This window comes from Mandrillus leucophaeus, unplaced genomic scaffold (genome assembly GCF_000951045.1).
Source record: "Mandrillus leucophaeus isolate KB7577 unplaced genomic scaffold, Mleu.le_1.0 Scaffold94, whole genome shotgun sequence".
Classification (NCBI taxonomy): domain Eukaryota; kingdom Metazoa; phylum Chordata; class Mammalia; order Primates; family Cercopithecidae; genus Mandrillus; species Mandrillus leucophaeus.
The window spans coordinates 1318306-1340159 of record NW_012110252.1 but is presented as its reverse complement, the minus strand read 5'-3'; the positions used below and the strand labels follow the sequence as shown (position 1 = coordinate 1340159).

The following is a 21854-nucleotide window of genomic DNA, read 5'->3' as shown; positions in this document are numbered from 1 at the left end:
GATGGAGTTTCGCCATGTTGGCCAGACTGGGCTTGAACTCCTGACCTCAAGTGATCTGTCTGCCTCAGCCTCCCAAAGTGCTAGGATTACAGGCTTGAGCCATGGTGCCCAGCCTCAAGCTAGTAATTCTTAAAGTCAGCATTAAACTAATGTCCTGGATTCTCTTTTCTGTTTGCTGCTTGGTAGTTTTGCCACTTGGTGATCCTGGGCAAGGCGCTTTATCTCTGCGTCTCATTTTCATCACTTGCAAAATTCCCTGACCCCTCTCAGTGATCCCATGGGTCCTGTATATAAGAAAGCTTTGGGCATATTCAGAAACAGTATATGTGAAAATGTATGGCCCACATGCAACTTCTGTTTATTCTCCTCTTTATCATGTTCTTCTATACTTACAGGTGGCTCAAATTTCCAAGTGGGAGAGATAGTCAGTGTCCTCTCAATATCTCTTTCTTTCCCTCCCATCCTGTGATTTCAGAGCTGTAGGCCAATGAAATGTAGCCCCTTCTTAATAGAAAGAATGAAGGCCTCTGCTCTTGAGTATACTCCTTCATAAGAGATTGAATATAATTTGTGAACTTGACTGAAATACTTTGAGAAGTATACTGACCCTTATTCAAAAAGAAAGTAGGAAGCTTATAATATAATCTAAGTGTTTTGTCTTTAATTGCTAGTATGTCTTGAGCATGTGCCAGGATCTCTTCTTCACACCAGTGAGTCACAAGAGGGTTGAGTGATTGCCCAAGGTCACAAAGCTGGGATTCAAACACATAGCATATAGTTTTTGGAGCCCAAGCTCTTAACCAGTATATAATACTAGTTACTAGTTGCTATTCAACCCTAAATCTCAGTGTGAGATTCTTGCTTAGTACTTGCAGGATAATTAAAAGTGATGCACGTTCATTGTAGAGAAAAGAAAATAAAAACTCATAGTTCTATAACCAGAGATGATCATTGTTAGAGCAATTTTTTTTTTTTTTTTTGAGATGGAGTCTCACTCTGTTGCCCAGGCTGGAGTGCAGTGGCTCCACCTCAGCTCACAGCAAGCTCCACCTCCTGGGTTCACACCATTCTCTCAACTCAGCCTCCCAAGTAGCTGGGACTACAGGCACCCGCCCCCACGCCTGACTAATTTTTGTTTTTGTATTTTTAGTAGAGACGGGGTTTCACTGTGTTAGCCAGGATGGTCTCAATGTCCTGACCTCATGATCCGCCCGCCTCGGCCTCCCAAAGTGCTAGGATTACAGGCGTGAGCCACCACGCCCGGCCCTGTTAGAGCAATTCTTTCCCATTGTTTCTATATCAAACCATTTCTATTATAATTAAAATTTTGTTGCAACTAGTGACGGCATATATAATAATATCGTTAGGACTTCATTTCTTTGTCAGTAACAGGCAGGAAAATGTTGCTTAGTGGACCCAAATTCCTTTGTCTTTTACTATCAATCCTTGTCAAGGGAAACATGGTAATCTTACCTGTGATGGGGAGAAAGCCTGAAAGTGATATTTATTTTTCTTAATTTGTTCCTTTTTTAATGTAAGTTCTAAAAAACTTAGGCATTTCTCTGGATTTTTAAAAATACTCATCTTGTGACTGCTAGAGCTGAAATGATTGTTGTCTTTATTCTATTTTTATGGTACTTCTTTTTCTAAAAAGGACTGTTTGTGAGCTTTGTCCTTTTGTGCTTCACAGGAACCAGCACCTATGACAGAAGATCTGCTAGAAGAGCAGTCTGAGGTTTTAGCTAAATTAGGTACATCGGCAGAAGGGGCTCACCTCCGAGCACGCATGCAGAGTGCCTGTCTGCTCTCAGATATGGAGTCTTTTAAGGTGGGTCACACTTGCAGAGCTCTGGGGTCTATTTTGAGCTATTCTGGGATGAAACTGTTGAAAGTCACTCTGTAAAGTGGTATAAAGGCGAATGTCTTTTTGTTAAGTGGTTGGATTTCATTAGTAGTTCAGCACTCTACCACCATCCCCCCAGAGGACATAGTCATACTTGTTTCTGAAGTTTTAAAAAAGCAAAGATCCAGTGTTATTAATAGTTGAAAGTTGAGAATAGAATCATTCTATATGTGAATTGCAGTGGTTTCTTTGTGTTCAGCCAATTTAATGAAGACTTTTAGGAAACTTAGGATTTAACATGGGTCACTTCACTCAGCGAACTTTTGAGTACCTATTGTGTGCCTTGCACTGTGATTAGATGAGTTAAGAAATACAGTGCTTACCCTCAATTACGGTCGATTGAGGTTGTGGGAGGAGATATGTAAGGAATTGTCATGAGTTCTCTTATGAAGACAGGGTCAAAAAGACTGACTCTGCTGAGTAGGTCATGAAAGGTTTCTCAGAAGAGTCACTATTTCAGATGAGTAGGCATTTGCTATCTGAAGAATATTTTAGGGTTGGATATAGGTCAGTATTTCGAACATATAGGATTCAGGGAATGGTGACATTTGGCTTATTAGCTTAAAAACTAGGAATGAAGAAAGGACTTTTATTTTTGAAAGCAAAGGCAAGTCCACGTATATTTTAAAACCCCAAGTGGGTAGCCCCATGGGCTACAGGGCTTCCTTTCCTACTGCTGATAGTCTGAACTATCCCCAGGCCCAAACTTCCCTCTTTAACCTGTGGTGGCCTCCACCTTCCCAATCCATTGCCCCTACTCAGTCTTGCTTCTGTACTGTTTAGGCCAGTGTGAGTTTGATTTTTCTCTGAAACACTTCTGTATTATTTTTAAACATAAACACTCCACAAACACCTATGCCACTTTCATCCTTTTTAAGTGACAGTAAAGGGAGCCTTTTGTTTCCTGCTTATTTTACCCATCTTTACTAAATGAAAAACTCTTCAGTGAACCTCTTAAGAGCTATATGGTTTCCTTGGAGACTAAAATGATACAGAAAGTCTGCAAGTTCTACACTGCCATGTGACAAGAAAGAGATAAGTTGCTTTAAAACAATTAGTTGGTACAGTGGATAAAGAGAAGCCAGTTGGCTCTTGGGGCACATGTCAGACCAAAAGGTAGAGAAGGGAATTGACTTAAGGTGTGTATGCACAGCAGGAAATACCAGCCTCTGCAGCAGTAATTTTCCATCTGACCTCTAGCTGCCTTCAGAGTCATCTGTCCCTATCCTGCTGCAGTGTCTTTGCAGAGGCATGCATGGGAGGACATTCCAAATAGGAACTGTGAAAGTTTTTCCCGGTGGAAACATACTAGTCCCTCTTGGTAAGGTTCTATATAGTTCCTCTAACACTGCCCTTCAGCAAAACTGTGATTCATTAGACTATTTTGGGCTAACCTGGGTACCTACAAATCTTTCTTGACATTGTTTTAACCAGAAAATAGACAGTAATTTAAATAGTCAACTTACATACATGCCCATATGTCGAAATCAGATAATACATTTAAGGAAATACGTAGTTATTCTAAAACAGATATGGTTGCCTTTACTTTTTGTATAGGGATGAGTTAGTATTAGGGGCTATTGAGAGTTCCCAGAGTATTGGAAACATACTAATATGGGCCTGGGCACCTACATCTACACCTCAGAATTCCAGAAGGAGAGGGTGGATTCTGGAGCATGCCCTTGTGGTACGTACCTTTAACAATAAAGAGAAGGTAAGCTCAAGTGAGCCTTGGCCTTCTGTTGGTAGCTGTGTTCAGCCTGGTATAGTAAGGACAACCAGAAGGAAGAATTTTGGTATGAAATGCCTCTCTTTAATACAATCTATAGTGTGTGAGTGAATATTATTTTCTTTTGAAGTTTATGCTCTTTACTCCAGGCCTCTGGTTTCCTAGGATGTTTTCATGTGGGTATGATGTTGACTGACTAAGATCTAGATCTTTGTACATGAATCCTGAGTCACCCAGTATCATGAAATAATCTTGACCCACTGCTTTTGCCATGGACTGTATCATAACCCTTTTATGTTTGTGTTGTTGACAGTCAGTGAAGGATCTTCTAGGGGATATGCCCTGAGGGGTATATCCTAAGATGGTAGGGATAGTCATGCTGGTAGCACTTGAGCCCAGTGAGGAGAAACTGGTAGTTTTACTCTTCATATTTAAGACAGAACATTCTCATCATGGTAGTTTTCATGCCCATCCTTAGGACTCTACTAGTACATCACTGGAACACTTGCAGAAAGACCTCTGTGCCTTACCACAAACACTGGGAAGCCTCGTCTTTTTTTCCAGGCTTGGAGTTAGAATCACTGAAAAGTTTTTGGCATACATCATCATTAGTCCTATAGAACTATCCACTGAGTAAACTTTAATCAGTTTGGTTCCAGAAGCGTGAAAAACAGTAGTTTGAATTCCAGCTGCTTAACAGCACAAACCCGATTAATTTGATGGTAATTTGTTATATAAAGTATAAGAATTTGATGGCAGAATAGAACAGTTTTGAGGTTAGCTGATATTTATTGCAGAACCAGTGTTGATTTATTGAGGAAAAGAAGAACAGAACTTTTCCATCACTGTGTTATTCTGATCATGTGGTGTATTATTTAATTTTTACTTTTCTTAGTATTGAGTAGTCATTATATTGTAGTATTAAACTAAGTTGTGTAACACATAATGTGTTTAAGGAAACGATTTTCTCTTTACATCGAGTTTTTATATCCAAATTCATTGAATGAAAATGTTTTCGTTTACTAAGTTATATAGCACATAATATGTTTAAGAAAATGATTTTCTCTTTACATCGAGTTTTTGTATCCAAATTCATTGAATGAAAGTGTTTTATTTTTCTATAAAGCTGAGAAAATAAAAATAAAATTATTTTGGTACTTTAACATCTGACCTGTTTTAAAGGTGACATCCAAATTCATTTTACATATTAGATTGTAAAGATTAGATAGGCTTTTTTTTGAAAATACAATTTTGCAAACAGGCTTATCAGTAACTGTTGATTTTCGTTTGATTCTGCTGAATTTTTTGGTCTTATTTTAGGCAGCTAATCCAGGTTGCTCCCTGGAAGATTTTGTGAGGTGGTATTCACCCCGGGATTATGTTGAAGAGGAGGTGATCGATGAAAAGGGCAACGTGGTGCTGAAAGGAGAACTGAGTGCCCGGATGAAGATTCCAAGCAATATGTGGGTAGAAGCCTGGGAAACAGCTAAGCCAGTTCCTGCTAGAAGGCAAAGGAGACTCTTTGATGATACACGGGAAGCAGAAAAGGTAATTGAGATTTGAGTCTCTAATACTAAAATGCAAATTACTGTTCTTGCAATTTAGGAACTCACTGTCATAGACATGAGAGCTCTGGACACACTTGAGGTTCAAAGTATTGAAATTCAATGAGCCTTTTATATATCTACTTTCACATTTAAGATTCTAGAACTAGTTGCAAATAGGGCAAATAACAGACATGCATAGTTTAAACAGACTGCTTACCATTGAACTGTCTCACGGTATATGTTAAAAGTGTTAAAAATGGGTATGTCCTTTAAGCTAGCAGTTTCCATTATTACCACAACATTTATTAAGGAAATAATGAGAAATTGTATACAAAGGCCTATGTTTATGAATGATGTTCAACAAAGTTCTGAAGTGAAAAAGTAGAAACAACCAAAGTTTCCAACAGCGGGGACTTGGTTCAATAAATTATGGTATATACCTTAGCGGCCAGCTTTGCAGCAGCTATTAAAAAACATTTGGAGTTATGGAGAATATAGTGGCACCTGCCTGATATTGAATTGCCCTGCACACCTTCCTACCTCCTCCAGCCCCCCAAAAAAGTCCCATGAAATCAATAAGTAAATAAATCCATGCATTCAGCATTACTAAGAGACAGAAATTTCAATGACCTTCAAATTAACAGTAAATAGAAATAAACCAAATTCCAGTGGAGCTCCCACTGCTATAAGTCTATGTAGATATAGTGAGTAGGGGGCAGGAAAAGACAAAGAGCCAAGAGATACAGAAGACTTAGATGAAACACAAAGTCACCCCAGAAAGAGAGAGCCTAACACTACATGCCGAAACACTGCACACAGGTGGGGTTTGCTAGTTCACAGCACTTGCCACAGGGAAGGGGCTTGAATGTAAACAGGACTAGAAATGGAGCCTTGGAGAAGATCAGATACACAAAGAAGCAGCGGATGGGAATGATGGGGAAAAGGAAATAAGAGGGGAAAATTAAGGATCTTGCAGAAATGAAAGGAAAACAAGACAACCAGCCTCCCTCACCCCCCTCTGTCCATTAAAGAAACTTCAGAAGAGGGCACTTTGAAGCTATTTGTGATATTACTAGGAATGGAATAGAACAGACCGTATCCATATAAAACTACTTTACAAAACAGAAAATGAAAATCAGATCATTTCAGCTAATGAAAATATTTCCCAGAAAATCAGTCACAAAACAGAAGAAAATTGTAACATAACATTCCAAACTGAATCAGATATCCTCAAACAGTTAAGGAGGATATGAAAAAACCATGTTTAATAAGAAATACTAAAATCAAGAACAGAGATGGACCAAAAAAACCCACAAAGAAATGAAACCGCAACTGATTTAGCTCAGGATAGAAGTAAAAGAAAAAAAGACAACCATATAAAAAATGAAGACTAAATTACAGGAGGCCCAAAAGAGAATAGATTTATATTTAAAATTTATAAAAGGCATTGAAGAAAAGTGGGAAACAACCAAGAGGATGAAAATGAGATATAGCAGTAAAGAAATTGAAGAGAAAGTAGTATAAATGAAAGACAAGAAAAGTAGGAATATTCAATTCATTAGTTTCCTTTAAGGAGAAAAATCAGAACACTAAGACAGAACTAATACAGTCCTATGGCTTAACAAAGAGGATACATTTTGAGAAGCTCCTCGTTAGGCAGTTTTGTCGTCGTGGGAACATCATAGCGTGTACTCATACAGACCCAGATGGTATAGCCTACCACTCACTTAGGCAAGAAAATTAATGGAATACAAACTTTCTATTAAACAATATGGGTGAAAGGGGAAAATACAAATTGAAAGTACAGAATTTTTGCAAAACAATGAGAATGAAAACACTACATATGAGAACCTATAGGCTATACTTAAGAAATTGATGAAAGGAACTGTCATAGCCCTAACACCTGTATCAGTAAAAACAAAAGAATGAAAATAAATGAATTAAATTCCTAACTAAAAACCCGAGAAAAAAAAAGTCAAATCAAAAGAAAACAAAAGGAAGCAAATGAAAAGGAGAGGGTGGTGAAAACAGATGAAATGAATGAGTTCAATCTAGTTCTTTTAAAGTCAACAAAATAGAGAAGCCATTAGCTAATTTAATCAAGAAAAAAGGGGAAAGCACATATGTAAAATAAAATAAATGACAAAAAGGGCACATATTAATAACTACTGATACAGAGGAAATGTGTTAAAAATACTGCTTTGCACATCTCTGTGTATGTAAATTTGAAAACCAAGTTGAATTAGACAATTTCCTAGGGAAATTCCTACCAAAAATAGAATTTATATCAAAACTAACCCCAGTAAAAACAGAAAGTATAAACAGACAAATTTTCATAGAGACAATTATCAAGGAACTGCCACATTAAAAAGAACCAGGCCCAGATAGTTTCACAGGGAAATTCAACTAAATATCAAGAAACCATATAGTCTCAATGCTACATAAATTATTTCAACACATGATAATTGGAGGAAATTTTCCAACTTCTGTGAAGCAACTATAACATTGGTACCTAAACCTGATAAAGATAGCATATCTTTAAAAATAGCAGACCAATAATACTTAAGAAATTTAATGCAAAATCTGAAGTAAACAGACTCTAATATCATTTTAAGAACATAATACATGTTGATCAAATATGAGATGATTATTTAGAAGTCTGTTTATATAATTTGCTTCATTAATAGGTCTAAGCAGAAAATTATATCATTATCTCCATTTGTGCTGAAAAAGCTTTTGATACATTTAACTTAAAACTCTTGGGAAAAGAGTGGAATAGATGGCTACTTCCTTAAAATAAGAAAACATATAGAAACTTTAGTCCTAAACACAGCATCTTAATTGGGGAAGCCATAGGGGGTCACTAAGGTCAGGAACAAAGTAAGGATGCCTGCCATCTCCACTGCCAATCAAAATTGTTCTGCAGTTATTAGCTAGTGTAATTAGCAAGAGAAAGCGGAGTTATGGGAGTTGAAAGAAGACCTCTGTTTGCAGTGATAGGACTGTAAATTGGAAAATTCAAAAAGTCAATGTTAAAACTAATGAAAACAGAAGAATCCTGCAAGGCAGCAGGATATATAGTTAACATACAGTAATCAGTAGCATTCATATACACTAATAACCATTTAGAAGATCTAAATATAATTTTCATTGTAAGGGGAAAAAAGGTAAAATGCTTAACAGAAAATGTTTGAAATCTTAATGAAGAAAATAAAACGCTTCTCAAAAACACACTTGAACAATAGAAAGATAGCCCTCAGACTCCTAGGCTCAAGTGATTCTCCTGGCCCAGTTTCCCTAGTAGCTAGGACTACAGGTGAACACCATGATGCCCGACTAATTATTTTTCTTAATTTTTTATAGCGATTAGATCTCACTGTGTTGCCCAGGCTGATCTCAAACTCCCAGCCTGAAGCAATTCTGCCTCAGCTTCCCAACGTGCTGGGATTACAGGTGTGAACCACTGTGCTATAACCTGTGCTTTACTTATTCTAAAAAATAAATCAACAAGGATGGAAAGAGGAAAAATAACCTAAACCTGAAAGCAAGTTGAGACACATTAATCCAGCTGTATTTTAAATAAGTAACATAACCACACCGACAGGGATTGGTGAAGGGAGGATGGAAAATCTAATCCAAGTGATTTATGGACACATCAAATGTGTTTGACTCTATACTCTCAGTTGTGGTGGAGGATGGGACTACAAAAATATCTGGAGGTCAGGTGTGGTGGCTCACGCCTGTAATCCCAGCACTTTGGGAGGCTGAGGCGAGTGGATCACCTGAGGTCAGGAGTTCGAGACCAGCCTGCCCAACATGGTGAAATCCCATCTCCACTGAAAATGTAAAAGTTAGCTGGGGGTGGTAGCACACGTCTGTAACCCCAGCTACTCAAGAGGCTGAGGCAGGAGAATTGCTTGAACCTGGGAGGCGAGGTTGCGGTGAGGCGAGGTCGCGTCACTGCACTACAGCCTGGGTGACAGAGTGAGACTCCATCGCAAAACCAAAAAAAAAATTCTTGAACCCTATTATCTAAGCTTGTTTTCTGTAGTGATATGGATAGAGCAATTCTGAAACTCTTTCAGAAATGCATTATTGGTTGGGCGAAGTGAGTAACTAAATGTGTTGGTGTTGTTGGAAGTCAGAATTTCTTACTGCGGAAGTGAGATGCAAATATGAAATGAAGGAAGGCAAGGAAGAACCCAGTGTCAATGAATTGGAATTGGAGGTATTGGTGTGGACTTACGGGTTTTTAATATATGGATAGGTGTGTGGGTGTGGACATAGTAAGTATTTGTGTGTATGCATATATACAAGCAAACATTCCCCAGCTTTCTTCTGAAAGAGTCTAGAAGCACTGACACCCTCATAGCAGTGAGCACACGTAGCTTGATTTTTTTTTTACACATTCCTTGTGGTTACTTTTAGTAACCATGCTTTCCTCAGAAAAATGACTGATTTCAAGGTTGAGGCAAGGAAGGTACAAGATGAACCTGGAACATCCTGGATTGCTAGACAGTAAGGGAAGTGCTTTTAAAAAAGATGGGGGCATTTCATAGAGAGCTAACTTGAAGGGACTCACATTGGCCAAATCTGGGACAATTTGAGTTCTAAATATTTAAGGACAGGAATGATTATAAACCGTTGGAAAAAATAGGAATTCTTGGAACCATATTGATAATTAATGGATAAACAAAGAACTAGAGGAAAGGGGAGGTCATTTCCTACAGAAAAAAGATGATTGGTAAATGTAGAGGATATGTTGGACTTGGAAGTCTTCATTTTGTAACCATGTTCATAGTAAAGATTGGTTCAGCAAGAATCATGAACAGATATTAAGTCTAGGTGGAAATTTGAAGAGCATCATCTTGCATGATTTTTAAGTGTTTCTCTATAGAATGCGTCTGCATTGCAAGGAAAGTGGAGAAATAGGACAGTATCTCCAAATTAACATCACAAATGAGGAGTAAATGGAGATCGTACACATTGGGCTGTGATACTCTGACGTACCCAATACCACTTATATGCTATTTGGTCTAGGCATGTAAAATCTGAGTCTAATTGTGAGGGAACATTAGATGAACCCGAAATGAGGAACATTCTATTTTTAAAAGAGTTTGAAAAAAGAAAAATTTGCACAATTTTGGGAGCATATTAAAGACACGTGAGCCAACTGAAATCAGAGTTCCCAACTGGCCAAGACTGAAACAGTTTGAACAACACAATAAAATAATATTGGATTGTAACTCAGAGTACAAAATAAATATCCTTGAGTTCATACTGATAAAAATAATTGATTGGATATATAAATTAATGGGACAGAAGAGACAAATCTCCTGTGCAGAATTCTAAATGTATCTAGATACTCCACCCTCAAGGAGGTGAAGCTAATTCCCATTCCGCAAGTGTGTGCTGCACATAGTGCATTCCTCCCAGAGAGTACAGTGCACAGAGAGGGGAAAAGGAGTGGCGTTACAGGGCAGCAACCCAACTGACACTGTCTCAGCCAGGTGATGAAGGTTAACATCCACAGGCTAAGCCATACTGGCAGTATGTACTCTTGACATGATGTGATGACAGTGGCACTTTACCTCTCTGGTCTTCCTCCCAGAAATACATAACCCAGCTTCATCATGAGCAAAAAACATCAGATAAACCATAATTGAGGGAATTTTTATGAAATACTTGACCAGTACTCAAAACTGTCAAGGTCAGTAAAAACAAGGAACATCTGAGAACTGTCACAGCCAAGAGGAGCCTAGAAATATGACAGCTAAACATAATGTGGTATCTTGAAGGGGATCCTGAAGCAGGAAAATGACATTAGATAAAAACTAAGGAAACCGTGTACATACATACATGCTGACAGCATTATTCATGACAGCCACAAAATACAGTAAACCCAAATGTCTATCAGTGATGAATGGATAAGCCAAATATGGTCTGTCCATGCAATGGAGTATTATTCAGCCATAAAAAGGAATGAACCACTGATATGTGTTACAACATGGATGAACCTTGAAAATATTATGCTACGTGAAAGCCAGAAAACAATGGGCCGCATATTGCATTGTTCCATTTATACGAAAGGTCTAGAATAGGCAAGTCCATAGAGACAGTAAGTTAGATTAGTAGTTGGCAGCAATGGAGATTGGGAAGGGGGGAAATCGGGAGTGGTTGCTTTGGGGTACTGTGTTTCTTTTGGGGGAGATGAAAGAAAATGTTCTGGAATTAGATAATGGTGGTGGTAACATAACCTTGCAAATATGCTAAAAACCACTGAAGTTACCCATTTTAAAGTGGTGAATTTTATGCTATGTGAGTTATAGCTCAGTTTTTAGAAACTAAGGAAATCTGAATACAGTATGGAATTTAGTTAGCCAAAAAGTTCGGAGGCAGAGGAAACTATACTCAAAATGTCAGTGTTGTAAAAAACAGTGAAAAGCTGTTCCAGATTACTTGAGATTAAAGAGCTATGACAACTAAAGGCAATGGATGATCCTTACCAAGATGTGTAGTGGTTGAGGGAAAGGGTCATAAAAGACACATTATGCGGCCGGGCGTGGTGGCTCACGCCTGTAATCTCAGTACTTTGGGAGGTTGAGGTAGGTGGATAATTTGAGGTCGGGAGTTCGAGACCAGCCTGGCCAATATGGTGAAACTCCGTCTTTACTAAAAATACAAAAATTAGCCGGGCAGTAGTGGCTGCGTGCCTGTAGTCCTCGCTACTTGGGAGGCTGAGGCAGGAGAATCACTTGAGCCTGGGAGGTGGAGGTTGCGGGGAGCCAAGATCGCACCACTGCACTCCAGTCTGGGCAACAGAGAAAGACCCTGTCTCAAAAAAAAAAAAAAAAAAGAAACATATGGGGTCAGTTGACAAAACTGCAATAAAGATAGATTAGATTAGATTACAATTATTTTATCAGTGTTAAATTTATTGTATATAATCAGAATCATTTGCATTTTGATTATATAATAAAATATTTTTAATTTTAGGAAATACACATATTTTGAGATAAGGGACATGAGTATGCGACTTATTCTGAAATTATTTGAAACAAGTTTATGTCTGTAGTGTGTACACACACGAGAGCAGAGAAAGAGCAAGGGGTCCAGAACAGGAGGGAGACAGTTCATATGTGAATCCAGGTAAAGGGTAATAACATATTTCGTGTTGTTCCTGCAAATTTGTTTTCCTGTGAATTAAGGAAAACAAAATTCAAAAAGGCAGGTGTTAGCAAGGAGGTACAACAGAGGGAACTCATTACTCTAGATAAGAATGTAAATCTATTGAAACACTTTGTAGGGTAATTATCTTGTACATTTCCTACTTCAATTTTTAGGTATATATCCTAAAGTAATTGTTGTACATGTGCCATTTGCACCAGGAAATATGTGCGATAATGTATTAGGAGCATTATTTGTTATAGCCAAAAACTGAGGAGCTATCCACTATTAGTGTAGGAACATTTTAACACAGCAGTGAAAATGAGTAAACTGTGGCATATTGGAATGGTATACGAATATCAAAAACAATACTGAATAAAAAAAGCAACTCACTGAAGGGTATAAACAGAAACATTCCATTAATATAAAGGTCAAAAGTAGGAAAAAGTAAACAGTATATTATTTAAGGCTACATATGTGAAAGAAAAAAACTATAAAGAAAAGCAAAAGAATGATTTGTAGTTAATTCTGGGGATGGAGGGTACACAGGAGGACTTGGAAAAGCCTGGTAACATTCTGTTTCCTAAGCTCGTGTTTTCTTTAAACTATTTCTAATACTCTAGTATGTATATTTCTTAATTTAAAGAAGTTTCAAATCAGACAAAACTCTCCCAGCCAAAAAAAAAAAGTCTACCACAAGTCATTAAATAAACAAAGCAAATAATAAAACAGTATGTAAGTTATTAATTTTTGTTAAGAAATTACATATGCATCTGCATCTCTGTGTTTAAATGGACATACAAGTAGTTTGCAAGGATAAACATGAAAATGTGGTTTTGGGGAATTAGTATTTCAGGAAAATTTCTGCATCACCTGTATTTTTTAAATTTTGAAGTCCATGAGCATTTATCAGTCAGACTCACATTATGAGATTATACTTCTTAAAATGTTGTTTATTGATGTAAAAGAATTACACATATTTATAGGGTTATACTTCTTTTATCTTACTACTGTCGAATAAGTAGCCTAAAGGTAGGGTCTGTGTTTTGTACATACTTCTCTGTATTCTTATAATAAGAATTGGAAAAAAAACCCAAAACAACTAAAACCAAAATGTGTGTGGAAAGTCACTAACACTGTTTAGAAATATTAAATGAGAAAAGCAGGTTAAAAGGCAGTATTTTACATATACAATATTAGTGCCCTTAGTATGTGTATTCTGTGTCTTAAAATGAAACGCTCCACTGTTAATGATTATTATCTCTCAGTATTATAATTTATCGGTAGTTTTAATTTTCTTTGTATTTTCCTTATTTGCATGTATTACATATGAAAGCAGGAAAAAAATAGAATATTTGTCATTATTAAAGATTGAAGTTCTGAGGTGCTTTCAGTAACATTATCCTCACCTTTGGGGTCGTGGCTGCCTGCCTGGAGGAGTGCTGTCTTGTTAAGGATTAAGACAAGTGGCTGAGGATTTGCACTTCTGTAAGTGGCTGCTTCATCCTTTGACACCTGTGCTGATCATTTGTGTGCGCTGCGCCTCCTTCAGGTGCTGCACTATCTGGCAATCCAGAAACCTGCAGACCTTGCTCGGCACCTGTTACCTTCTGTGATTCATGCAGCTGTACTCAAGGTAAAGGAAGAAGGTAAATGTCATATTTAACTAGTCATTAGTCATTTCCAAAGTGAAAGTATATTTTGCTTAATTTATTTAATGCTGGCTTTAATCTTCTTTAAAATAGAAAGTCTGGAAAACATTTCTTCAGTTAAGAAGATCATAAAGCAGATAATATCCCATTCCAGTAAAGTTTTGCACTTCCCCAATCCAGAAGACAAGAAATTGGAAGTAAGTTTGATGTAGTGTCAGAATCTTGCCAAGTGTTCTCCTCAGTTGGCAAAAATAATTTTTAAGATGCATTTTCAAAGGGCTTTGCTTTTTTGCCATCTCCCAACGTATGCCTCTTCCTTTTCCACCACCAGGAAATCATTCACCAGATTACTAATGTGGAAGCTCTCATTGCAAGAGCTCGGTCACTAAAAGCCAAGTTTGGAACTGAGAAATGTGAACAGGAGGAGGAAAAGGAAGATCTTGAAAGGTAATTGCTATTTGGCTAATTCGGTTTTGTCTGCAGTAGGAAAAGCCACCACTCTCTTAAGAAAAATTGTAACAGGATATTGAGACTCTTTTGTGGTACTCATATATTATTTGAAACAAGCATTGTCTAGAGACAGAAATAATTATCATAGCATTTGACCTCTCCTGTATTTCTGAGTCTCTACCAGGTGTTTCCATTCTTCCCACTTTTAGAAACAGTCTCCTAGAGCCTCCTTTTTTAGGGATTCCTTGGTTTGCTCTTGGAGATGTGGTGTCTGTAATTTCTTGTGGAGGAGCTGTTAACTGTGTTGCTCACCCTGCCCCAAAACTTTGTTTGCAGCTGTTACTATTCCTTGACCACAGGGTGCTAGGTGCTGAAACCATTTCTGCTTACTGTTCCTAGTTGTTTATTTTAAACAAGATTTGTGATAGCAAAGGTACACATCCTATGCACCTTGCAATTATGTTTTGAAAGAGTGACCAGATGGCTTTTCTCAGATGAAGCAAATGATTGGGGCATTCTCTTTATGAGACTCAACACCATTACCAGTGGAGCTTAGATCAGTGTGAGGGCCTGTTCATTTTTTGCCCATGTTATTTGGAAGGGCAATATTGTTTTAATGTGTGATAAAGTGTTTACAAATTAGCTTGTTCAGTGGCTTAAATTTGTCATTTAAAATTTTTCATGAGCCTTTCCATAAGAAATGGCATTATTGATGCTAAATAGTTAATATTGTATGGCAAGGCATTTGCTGTCTTTTAACAAGTTCATGTTTACATTTTATGTCTTTTGTTGAGTGAAGTTTTCTCCCAGACTACTTTGCTCTTGAAAATTTCTTCCTTTTAAATGAGAAGAATAAGCTGTAATCAAGGGACTTGTTTCTAAAATAGTAGTATGAATTAAGAGCAGGTGGTGCAGGCTTGGTGGCTTTGTGCCTTCAACTCTGTTAGTTCCACCATATGTTATCTGTGACATACTTGGAAGTTCAGTGTTTCCAGCATCTAATGGAACAGTTTACAATTGCGACTTTGCCCAACACAAGTATTTTAAGCATATGTGCACGTGTGCATGCACACACAGACACATACCCCTTAAAAAAAAACAAAAACAAATATGGATCATTGCTTTTATTGGATAAATGTAACTTAGTTTATATCATACAAAATTTTTTTCATCTTTTATTAACTGTAGCATTTTCTAAGCTAGTCTGAAAAAAATAGACTTTTTTCTTACACTTTGACAGAGATGGGCTTTAAAAATTTTTTATTAACACAGGCGAAAAAGTAGGAAGATTGTCAGTTAAGTCGATAATAATTGCAAATGTCAATCTATCTTGCTGTAAAATTTCACTCCAACTTTGTTGGGTTTAGCCAGTATCAGCTTGAGGATTTGTCCACAAAACTCCTGTGGGAGGATGGACGCCCAGTGGCCTGGACAGCTCACTTTCCATCCTTTCGTTGCCTGTCTCTCTCTCCTAGGTTTGTGAGTTGCCTGCTGGAGCAGCCTGAAGTGTTAGTCACCGGTGCAGGAAGAGGACATGCTGGCAGGATCATTCACAAGCTGTTTGTGAATGCTCAGAGGGTATGTGAGAATCATTATTGACTCCATCATGATCTCTCCAAACCTCTACTCGAGAAGAGGCCGTCTTAGTTCCCACACATGGCTGATCACACTCATGTCACCTGAGTGTAAGCCTGGGCATTGGGTTTGAACACTGAAGAAACAATGACTTCTGAGTCTTTGAAATCCATTTGATTTCCTACATGTTGAATTAAAATGATAAGTATATTCTAGGACCTAAATTTTAAAAATTAGAAGAGTCCAAAATCTATTGTTATAGAAGTTGGCAGGGACTCAGTTAGCAATGGCCAGAGTTGTGCTGTGGGAAAAAAATAGGAACTTTCAAATTAGAATGGAGTTCAGTTTTACCATCTTTAAACCCCATGTGGGGCAAAGTGGATTCACAACTCAGCTTAAATTATAAATATAATTGTGCTTGTAATGGTGAGGAGATCTACCTTTGAGGTTTCCTAGAAAAGAAGAGGAAAAACTTCAGATTTTTAGGGCTATGGAAACAGATTTCAGCACAGAAAGAAAGCCCAGTTTGAAAAATTATCATAACCATTACTCTAGTAGTGAAAGTAAAGGTTTTAAAATTATATAGTATCTTGGTTACTGGTTAAGGGCTCTGGCATCCCACAGATAATTCTCAGTTCAGTGCTCATTAATATTAGGAATTCTGATAAAGGTATTATGATGTGCACTAATTACACACTTCCCCTTCTGTGGCACTGTGATTACACTAGAATGACCCAGTTGTGAGAGTGTAATTTTCAGAAACAAATAAGAAAAAGAATTTCTGTAGGTCTACACAGGGAATAACAACTGGCTAATCCCCATAGAGTTGGTCTGGAATACAGCTAGTTAATATATTCAAATTCATAGCCAGATACACCGATAGGAATTCTTAGCAAGAGCTCAAATCTCAGTTTGTTTGTGGGGCAGCTGCTTAAACTTCAGAATTTCAAATGAATAATAGATACTTGCTCTGATTTATTTTGTTTTTGTCTCTGGCATGAAAACAAGAACTGAGTTTGGTTCCACATCTGATAATATCTATCCAGTTCACTACCCAGAAGCTTACAAGCACATTTCCTTGTTAGCCACCCATATGAATGTTCCTCGTATTGCAAAAATTCCTTCCTCTTTGATCATTTTTAATAAGTGACATGTTGGCTGGGCATGGTGGCTCACACCTGTATTCCCAGCACTTTTGGAGGCCGAGGTGGGTGGATCACCTGAGGTCAGGAGTTCAAGACCAGCCTGGCCAACGTGGTGAAACCCTGTCTCTACTAAAAATACAAAAATTAGCTGGGCGTGGTGGCGAGCACCTGTAATCTCAGCTACTTGGGAGGCTGAGGCAGGAGAATCACAAGAGGCAGAGGTTGCAGTGAGCTGAGATCGTGCCACTGCACTCTGTCCTAGGCGATAAAACTCCGTCTCAAAAAAAAAAAAGTTATGTGTTAAGAGGATTTAAAATCTGAAGTATTTATATCTTTAGTCCTGAGACTGTTACTTATTTTAGATAGCTGAACAAAATTATTTTCCCCAAAATAGAAATAACCTCCTTACCCCCTCTACTGACTGCAAGTAAAACTTTGACAGTATAGGAAATTTTATTTTTATTTATTCACTTTTTTAAATAGAGGGTCTCACTCTGTAGTCCAGGCTGGAGTGCGGTGGCACGATCATAGCTCACTGCAGCCTTGAACTTCTAGGTTTAAGCAATCCTCTCTCTTCAACCTCCCAAGAGGCTAGAACCACAGGCATGCACCACCACGCCCAGCTAATTTTTGTATTTTTTGTAGGGACGGGGTCTCACTTTGTTGCCCAGGCTGATCTAGAACTCCTGGTTTCACGCAATCCTCCTTCCTCAGCCTCCCAAAGTGCTGAGGTTATACGTGTGTGTGAGCCACCACACCTGGCCTAGAAAATTATAAGAAAATATTAATCACATAATCTCACTACCCATTGATGATTTAACATCTAGTAGATACATATGTATAAATTTTAAAATGGTTATATTATATAATTACTTTGTTATTCTTGTTTTCCACTTAATATACTTATCTTTCAAAATCACTAAATACAGGAACATAGTATGTCATCTTTTAGTAGCCTCATTGTATAGCTAACTCCCTTAATGGCTACTGAAATTGTACATTCATCTACATTATGTCATTTAAGAAAAAATTTTAAAAGTTTTCAGACCTTGTAGTCAGTGTTTTCAGGGAATTGATAGACTGTCTTAATCAATATAACAAGCATCTGATTGGTTCATTTTTAAACTCAGTACTTAAATGTCTGGCTGAAGTAAACTGTTAGAATTTATTCATGTAACTTTTATTTTTCATTAGCTGATACTTTGTATCAATTTTACTAATTAGTCAAGATTTTAACACATTTTTTTAAAAAAGTTGTGATGTAATTTCACTTGGCATTTTTATAACTTATAGTAATTTTATATATTTATAACTTTTCCTTAAAATTATAAATAGTAATGAGCCTTATGGTTACAGGTGTCCCTGGTATGTACATACTTAAATGGAATTCAGCAAATAAATGACTAACTGGATTTTGCTTCAGACTTGCTAGATTGAATAACTTTTAGGCACCTATTCCTAAATTCACTGGAATATCTATTTTTCAAGCCATGAACACTTTTTTTTTTTAAGCATTGTAATTCCCAGTAAAAGAGCTAGGTTTTTGTTGGTCATTTCTCCCATTAAATGACATCATATGTCACCCGTTGAGCCATGGATGCATGAGTAGTAGTAGATGTTTGCTGTAGTTGACAGCTAGGTGTGCTGTGTGTGGTGTGACTTTGTCTTGAATATTCTTTTGATAGGATCGTGTTCCTTAATGTAGTGCATGCTGTCTTTGAAATAATCCTGAACTCCCTTGTCTAGCCCGATTTAAACCATCTTGCTTGTTTCCCTTTCATCACTGTTTCTTTTCTCACCCCTTCTCAAGCTGACTGAATCTTCTGATGAGGTAACAAAATAGCCTTTGCCCCTCATAGTTCCTTGTTCCTTCCCATTCCTCGAACTTCATAAGGTCATTAACACTAACCACCTCTCTCACAGTCTGGATTTGGCTTACCTTTCTTGCTGATACTTAGCGCAACATGATTTCATGTTTTCATTGCCAAAACAGTTTTTTTTCCAAATTGATGGTATTTTAAAAAGTATAGTAATAAGAATTAAAATTGTAGGCTGTAAATGAATATGTATTTTATGTCATTTCAATGAAAAAATAGATGCCTTTAATACTGAGAACTTCTCTTGTGTGGTTGCCATATGGGGCTCTATCACTTCGGCATCACATTAGCTGCCCAGCAAGCAAGACCAGTGCTCCTACTTTTAATTTGGCAAGTGAACCTTAAAAAGAATCGATTAAAAATTCTGACCCAGAGTCAAGATGAAAATCATCTTTTCACTCTGGAGAAAAACAGCTCCTTACTGGACTAAGGCTATCAGATGTAGACTTGGGTCATCGCTGGAAGAAACATAGAGAGCAGCACAGCTCCGAGGTCCTTTTTCATCAGATGTCTGAATATGGCTTTCTCTCCTCAGAGCAGATTGCCTGGCAGTCATCATCCCTCCTGTCTGTCTCCAGCCCGGCTGCTCATGCAGTGTCTCCAGCTTCTTGCATTTGCTGTGTTACGTGGTTTTTGAGTAATCTTAACATATAGCTGACTGCATTACTGAGTAACTTGGGGCATTTTCATATCTTTATCATATTAAATCACCTGTCCTTCAAAAGCATCTGAGTTTAGCATTTGACCTGCTTTTGGCTTTAGCATTTGATTCTTTTCCAGGCTGCAGCCATGACTCCACCAGAGGAGGAATCGCAGAGAATGGGCTCCCCAGAGGAAAGAAGGCAGAACTCCGTGTCAGACTTCCCACCCCCTGCCGGCCGGGAATTCATTTTGCGCACCACTGTGCCGCGCCCTGCTCCCTACTCCAAAGCTCTGCCTCAGCGGATGTACAGTGTTCTCACCAAAGAGGACTTTAGACTTGCAGGTGCCTTTTCATCAGATACCTCCTTCTTCTGATTCTTGGAGCATTACTCGCTGGTGGCGTCAGTGACAGTGCTGCCTCCTCCTGCGGGAGGGAAGGTACCAGGGAGAACCTGGGAGGTCCTGGAGAGGGCCCTGTCCATTTGCGTGATCAGAAATCAAACCAGCATCAGAAAGACTTCCCAGCACCAAGCTTGAGCTCTGTTGTTTCACGGAGGAGGCAGCGAGAATGGGCTTGAGCTGTTGAGAGATTTCTGCGCTAGAGATGGCCTTTGTATATGGGGGGAAACACAAACGCATCCGACACTCCCTGTCCTCACCCTGGCCGGATGGTGTTCATCGCCTTCTCTTCTGTGAGGGCCTCTAGGCTAGCGGTTGCATTTGTGGTCTGTGCTAACACTTCGTGGTTCTATATATCAGCAGCAAGTGTGCAAAGTAAAGGACCTGTTAACTCAGATTTCTGGATATTTTGGTGGTAGCTTCTAGTCCCAGAATCTGTGTTTTTAAAATACTACATGACATTCTGTCTATTCAGTCACCTGGTGGTCATCTTTCTTGTACTAATTAATTGTTGATAAGCATTTTGGATATTCTAGGAGAAAGCCTATAATTTCATATAGTTTTTCTTTTTCACATAACTGTAACCTAAATGTATTACTTCTGATAAAACTACATATCAAATGTCACTGCAAATTAGTTTTATATCTATCTTGTGAGGTTTGTCTTACTTATTTTCCTTTTGGTTGCCATGTAAGTTATCACCCTGAAAATCGTCTCCCTCCCCTTCTCTTGCTGTACAGCATGCGTTCCTTTTTTGTGGTTGCTGGCTGGGTACTCTGTTTAATGAAGTAGAGAATAGCACTTGCAAAAATACAGTCTTGGTACCTAGAGACTGTCATGCAGATAGTATAATTTGGTATATGTGCTAATGCACTGAGTAGAGGATTATTTTAACACACTATTTTGCTTTTGTATTTTAGTTAAAATAATCGATGGGGATGTGTAGCCCCCTGTGTGAGGATGATATCACCACATTTCTAGTTTCATGGAGCTCAAGATGTCTTGTGTCTGTGTCGCTAGATGGCCTCTGCTTGGTAATCTTAAGTTATTTTTAGGCCTAAAATGCTCACTTCAATCCAAAGTAAAAATGGTTATACTGAAGCATAAACCTTGCCTGTGTAATTTTAAAGAATTAATAGAGCTGTGCAAATTATTTTATTTTTTGTTAAAAAAAAAAAAATACATATCTCTATATATAATGTGTGTGCCACACGCACACGTCTCTGTGTATGTGAAGTCGGGGAGGCCCTGGGGGATGACCTTCCAGTTTATGATGCTTTTCTCTATGCCGCTGGACTTCATTCTTACTGGTCCACGCAGATGCAGGCGGCCTGAGGCCAGCGCTGGACCAAGTAGAAGATGGTTCCTAAGGACACAGTTTGTCTGTTTTCTAACAAAGAAAAATTCTACAAAGGAGAGGTTGGGCGTTACAAAGCATTGTGAATCTAATAAAAGGAAAGTGTCGCTTTCTGTAGTGTTTCTCTCATTTTCTCCTGCTGAGGCATTTCATTCTCATTTCACGTAGTTTTGTGCTGTCTCAGCTCTAATGTTTGCAGCCTGCTGAGCCTAACAAGGCAGTGGTCTCAAGAACATTCTTTGTGCCTTTTTGAAGTACTCCATTTTATTTTTATTGTAGTTATGTATTTATTTCACAGATATTTTTAAGTACCCACTTTGTGTCAGGTACAGTACGAGCAATGAAGATAAAACACAAACCAAAACACACTCCCTTATAGGGAGAACTGACACCGTGTGCCGCAAAATGTTG

The 21854-nt window shown here is 38.0% G+C and overlaps 1 protein-coding gene across 3 annotated transcripts in view; it reads left to right on the top strand.

Annotated features, from left to right (window-relative positions):
- Window positions 1–21556, top strand: part of RAB3GAP1 (RAB3 GTPase activating protein subunit 1 (catalytic)) — a 125252-nt gene extending 103696 nt beyond the window's left edge. For 2 of the 3 annotated variants that reach the window (XM_011970286.1, XM_011970287.1), the window contains exons 18-24: window positions 1691–1828; window positions 4953–5180; window positions 13899–13995; window positions 14092–14195; window positions 14330–14445; window positions 15924–16026; window positions 19826–21556. In XM_011970286.1, coding sequence (XP_011825676.1) covers window positions 1691–1828; window positions 4953–5180; window positions 13899–13995; window positions 14092–14195; window positions 14330–14445; window positions 15924–16026; window positions 19826–20062 — 1023 coding nt within the window. In that variant the 3' untranslated portion in view covers window positions 20063–21556. Of the gene's footprint in view, window positions 1–1690; window positions 1829–4952; window positions 5181–13898; window positions 13996–14091; window positions 14196–14329; window positions 14446–15923; window positions 16027–18978; window positions 19000–19825 lie in introns of all 3 variants that reach the window. The other variant, XM_011970285.1, reaches the window with a different exon arrangement.
- The last annotated feature ends 298 nt before the right edge of the window (window positions 21557–21854 follow it).